Below are 5,818 nucleotides of genomic sequence, written 5' to 3'. Positions count from 1 at the left end.
CAGCTATGAAGAAAGACTGGACAGGCTGGGGTTGTTTTCCTTGGAAGAGAGATAAGGCTGAGGGGGGACCTGATTGAGGTGCAGAAAATTATGAGGGGCATAGATAGGGTAGATAGAAAGGAAGATATTCCCTTAGTAGAGGGGTCAATAACAAGGGGGTATAGATTCAAGGTAAGGGGCAGGAGGTTTAGAGGGGATTTGAGGAAGAACTATTTCACCCTGAGGGTGGTTGGAATCTGGAACTCACTGCCTGAACGGGTGGCAGTGGCAGGAACCCTCACAACATTCAAGAAGCATTTGGATGAGCACTTGAAATGCCATAGCATACAAGGCTACGGGCCAAGTGGTGGAAAATGGGATTAAATTAGACACGGCTTGAATGCCGGCACGGATGCGATAGGCCGAAGGGCCTCTTTCTGTGCTATATACCTCTATGACTCTATGTCTCTATGACTAAGAGCAAAACAAATGGATTTTAATCTGTCAGGTTTACAGAAACAGGACATATGCAATGTGAGGAATGGTTTCAGTCTGCAAATTCTGCTCTCGCGTTGTTGCACACTTTTCATAGTGTAAAAACAACAAAATCGTGGCATAATAAAGGCTTTTCCTTACTCATTTGATTGCTGTAAATTTGACCCGCTGTCTTTTACTATATATCATTGTCTGTTGTGCCCCTCTCTGTTCTGGAAACGTCAGTGTACCGCAGGTTGGTGACATTTACTGGCCAGAAGTGAGAACTGCAGTAGAGCGGAATATCTTTCAGGGTTACAGAAACAGTGCAATGTGAGGAAATAGCATCTGTCTGTATCTTCTACACTCATATTGTTTTACATTTTATATTGAAATCAAAAAACAAATAATTCGTAATATAATGTTTGCCTTTATTGATTAGATATTTGGGAATTTACCCTGTACTTTACACTACTTTGAATAGTATTTCCGTCTGATTTCTCAGGACACTAATAACATTACTTCAAATAAACAAAACATCAATACGGAATGAACGACTGGAACCATGAAAGTGCAACAGGAAACAGTCAAAGGGGAATGGGATGAAATACAGAAAGAATGAAGCTGAAATTATCTGAAATAACAACAGAAGATTCTGGGAAGACTCAGCAGGTCCGGCAGCATCATTGGAGAAGGGAAGCTCGGGTTAACAGTTCAGATCTGTGTTCCATCTATAGACCTACAAGGTTAATCCTACCTTCCTCTCTCCTCAGATGCTGCCGGACCTGCTGAGGCTTTCCAGCATCTTCAGTTATTATTTCAGATTGCCAGCCTGTTCAGTATATCGCTTTTTGAAGAATAAAACTATCCCTGGTAGGGAATCGGTTTTCAAATAAGGAACAGGGTGTAGCGGAGGGAAAAATTTCAGAAAATCAATGAATTTCACTGAATCAGAGTATTTCTACCCCGGTTCCACTATGCAGTACAGGACATATAATAAATATCATTAAAATGGAGCAGAACCTGAGTTAAATCATAGAACCATAGAAAGTTACGGCACAGAATGGAGGCCATTTTCCCCACCGTGTCTGTGCCGGCCAGAAAGGACCTCTCCAGCCCCCATCCCACGTTCCAGCTCGCGGTCCACAGCACATCAAGTGCATATCCAAGTACTTCTTACATGTGATGAGGGTTTCTGCTTCTACCACCCTTCCGACCCGTACCATCCTTTGGGTGAAACAACATCTCCTCCACTTCCCTCAACTCCTTCTACCAATTACTTTAAACCTATCCCCCTGCTTATTGTTCACTCTGCTAAGGGAAATAGGTCCTAACTCTGGACCACTCATAATTTTATACACCTCAATTAAATCTTCCCTCAGCCTCCTCTCCTCCAAAGCATAATAATCCAGCCTGTCCAATCCTTCTACATCGCAAAAATGTCTCGTGCTGGAGAACTTAACATTATATGGAAAAGAAAGCAATGTTCAAAGTATTTTTATATACATTATACCAGTTTGTGTTCTGGAAAAAATGAGCAATGTTAATATAAATGTCCAGTATTGGAGATTCTGATATAATGGAATTAAAAAACAACAAACTTCGATGGCTGAGAATCCTACCCGATCATCTGCTTGGAAGGCAGCTATGCTCACCACTATACCACCAGCTTTCAGGACGGAAAATAAACCGAGTATTTCTGTGGAGTTGGGGACTGTCCCGCTCCCTTTGTGGTCCTAGGACTGTAATCAGATACAGTATAATCAACCCTGAACATCAACCCCTTTGAACAGATTGTGAGACTCGCATTTGTTTCAGCCCAGTACCCGTTTCACACCCCTGACCGCGGGATTAAAGCGATACGTTAAGAGGGTCAGAAGGACGATTCAGAGGAGCAAAAAGGACAGGAAAGCAAATCCTAGGAGGGACTCGACATTTAAACCAGGAACAGGAATCAGCGGGGGAAAAAGCTTCAGCAAATCAATGAATTTCACTGAAGCAGGGATCGATATAAATAATAATTGTCAATAAATAAAAAAGTAACACTTGCATTTATATCGCGCCTTCCATGGCCAACGGACGTCCCGAAGTGCTTTACAGCCAATGAAGGACTTCGGAATTGTAATTACTGTTGTAAGGTAGGAAACACGGCAGCCAATTTGCTCACAGAAAGCTCACACAAACAGCAATTTTATAATGACCAGAAAATCTGTCTTTGTGATGTACGGGATAAATATTGGCCAGGACACCGGGAATAACTCCACTGTTCTTCATTGTGCTCATGGGATCTTTTACCTTTATTTTTGCACTGGAGTGCGATTACAATCCACAAACCTACTAACTGAGAGGCGAGGGTGCTTCCCACTGAGCCGCAACTGTCACGAAATCACTGCTTGGGATAATCAAATGTGTGTGGTAATCCCCTGAGCAAAAGGATCCTTTCTCAACGACGGATAGGCGACATTTCCCGGTGTATCTTCACAAAGTGCCCGGCTCTTTCAACATAATCTGTGGCTGGAGAGAATGCTTAAGAAATTGACTTTCTGATTGCAGTGTGAGAGCTTGTGATTGGTGGAAGCCGCTTAATCCGATAGGATATCTAAGGAGAGGACCTTTAAGAAGCACTGTGACATCGCTTCCAGTAGCCCAATCACAATCACTGCCTTCCTCCATCCCTCATTAGCATACGGTTGTGGGGCTGTCTATTTAATCCGCTCTCGGAGCGGTTTCGGGTTATTTCTTGGTCTGAAGTTGAGTTTGAACACAAGAACAGAAGAGCAGAAGAAATAGGAGCAGGAGTAGTCCATTTCGCCCTTCGATGCCGCTCCACCATTCAATAAGACCATGGCTGATCTTCTACCTCATCTCCACTTTCATGATCTATCCCCTTTGATCTTGATACCCACAATATTCAAAAATCTATCGAGATCTGTCTTGAAGATACTCAACGACTCAACTTCCACAGCTCTCCAGGGTAGATAATTCCAAAGATTCACCGCCCTCTGAGTGAAGACATTTCACCTTGTCTGAGTCTTTAATGGCCGGCATCTTATTTTGAGAATGTGACTCCTGCCTCTGGACTGCCAGGCAGGCCAATCATCTTCACGGCATCTACCCGGTAAAGCCCTGTAAGAATTTTGCATTTTTCAATGAGATAACCTCTCCTTCTTCTAAATTCTAGAGAATCTAGGCCTAGTCTACTCAATCTGTCCTCATAGGAAAATCCCCCCATTCCAGGAAGCAGTCTTCCTTGCACTCCCTCTATGGCAAGATGCAGCAGGGCAAGAAGAAAGCGACCAAGAAGGACGCCGAGAAAACCTTGAATAAAGCTCTAACATAGGGCGGCTAGAAGATAAGAAAGTCGAGGAAGGAGAGTTATTCCATTTACATCTACAAACTGATGAAGCAAGTTCACCCCGACACCGGCATCTCCTCCAAGGCCATGAGTATCATGAACTCGTTTGTGAACGATATTTTCGAGCGCATCGAGGGTGAGGCTTCCCACCTGGCCCATTACAACAAACGGCACACCATGAGCTCCCGGGAGATTCAGACCATCGTGCGCCTGCTACTGCCCTGGGAGCTGGCCAAGCACACCTTGTCGGAAAGGACAAATGCAGTGACCAAGTACATCAGCTCCAAGTAAAACTCCACAATGTGCTGACAAGACAAAACACAGCGGATCTTTTAAGAGCCACCCACAGCCTCTCTGAAAAAGCTGCACCAACATCTGCCTGTTGAATCGATTTATTCTATTGATTTTAATATGTGTATTTCTGGAACTTTCTAATTCCCTCTGATTTCTGTTTAATCTGGTAGAAGGATTATCGGGAATGCAGTTTCATTACCTGGCAGAATCTTTGTGTCCTGTTCAATTGATGTCCCATAAACTAAACACTGGCCCTGATCGTTTGTACGCTTTGGTGTCAGACCCGCTCATATTCCGCCCCTTCTCAGAAAGAGGTCAGTAAAACCCGATTTAAGAGTAATGTGCCCGTCTTAATTCACTAGCTCTCTTTTACAGTTTGTTTAATTATTGGAGAATATCAGTTCAAGAAACGTAAATCCCTTGACACAAAACTTAATGTCGCTGTTCAAATTCGTGCACCAGAGTATGGGATTAATAATAGCTGTCTCTAATCCAATACCAGTGAGAGTTGAGACCGTATCTTCTGTCACTCCACTGGGATCTTTCAGGATAAAGCGACACTTCACAGGTCAGTCTGGTGCTGAGATTATCAATGTCTCTCACTGTCCTTCCTCAATCTGTCTCTGACTCTCCCTCCGCCCTGTCGCTCTCTGGCGCTTTCCGTTATATGTTGAATTGTATATACATTTATTGAGCGTGATATGGACACATTGATAGGAATTGTAAGACTGACATTGTGTCTTTCTGTCTGTCTCTTTACCCAGCGCTGGACATGAATGTTGACTGCTGTTATTGAGCGAGATATGGACACATTGATAGGAAGTGTAATACCGATACTCTTTCTCTCTCTCTGATGCTGTTGATGAAGGTGTGTAACCAAAGGACACAGAATAAAGGTAATTTGCTAAAGAACCAGAAGGGAGATGAGGAGACATTTTTTACACTGCAAGTTCAATTGCCAATTTCGTTCACTCTCATTTTCATAACAATATAACCTCTTCCTGTCGGGGAATTAAACACCGGTCGCCCGCGAGAAAGGCGGGGACACTGCCCACTATATTAATGAGAAATTCACTCCACCAACCTCGACTTGACCAGCCTGGCATGGGAAGTAGACTGTTCGCAGTCTCACTGCAGGAATCAAGCACTTAGTATGGCACTGGAAGGCTGGCAGGCTCACTTCATAGAATCATAGAATGGTTACAGCACAGAAGGAGGCAATTTGGCCTGTCGAGCCCGTGCCTGCTCTCTACAATAGCATTTCTGCCAAGCCCACTCTCCTGCCCTTTCCCCAAAAAGCTGCAAGATTTTTTCCCCTCAGATGTGTATCCAATTGTCTTCTGAACTCCACGATTGAGTCTGCCTCCACCACCCTTTCAGGCAGTGCATTGCAGATCCGAACCACTCGCTGCGTAAAATTGTTTCACATCCTGTCACGTGAACAGCCACAAAGCGAGAAATGCCCCGTAAGAAAGCAGTTTAAATGTAGGACAAAATCCAACAGTGTTTGTTCACGGGCTGAGGTTTAGGATTTTTTCTGCCAGAGAACCAATGGAAGCGGATCAGACCCCAATTCCAGGGAAACGGCTGATTTATCTCTTGCACTGGTGCCATAGTAGTGAGCAGAGCAGTTGACCGTTTATTAATGCCCTTACATCAGAAACTCCAAGTATTGGAACCAAATTTGATGCTGTTCAGAGTGAGATTGATTCCAAA

General features: G+C 43.8%; 1 protein-coding gene across 1 annotated transcript; it reads left to right on the top strand.

Moving 5' to 3' along the window:
• Positions 1 to 3,724: 3,724 nt before the first annotated feature.
• On the top strand, positions 3,725 to 4,099 carry LOC147087143 (histone H2B 7-like). The gene has a single exon (XM_085978104.1). The coding sequence runs from the start codon at positions 3,854 to 3,856 to the stop codon at positions 4,097 to 4,099; it is 246 nt and encodes an 81-aa protein (XP_085834230.1). The 5' UTR covers positions 3,725 to 3,853.
• The last annotated feature ends 1,719 nt before the right edge of the window (positions 4,100 to 5,818 follow it).

The sequence above is a fragment of the Somniosus microcephalus genome, unplaced genomic scaffold, assembly GCF_052327205.1.
Source record: "Somniosus microcephalus isolate GS21.2 unplaced genomic scaffold, FLI_Smic_1.0 unresolved_chr6, whole genome shotgun sequence".
Lineage (NCBI taxonomy): Eukaryota > Metazoa > Chordata > Chondrichthyes > Squaliformes > Somniosidae > Somniosus > Somniosus microcephalus.
Note: the sequence above shows the minus strand (reverse complement) of the source record. Positions and strands in the feature narration are given on the sequence as shown.

Excerpts from the sequence above, each read along its gene's own strand:
- LOC147087143 (XM_085978104.1), top strand. The coding sequence starts at position 3,854 with ATGAAGCAAGTTCACCCCGACACCGGCATCTCCTCCAAGGCCATGAGT.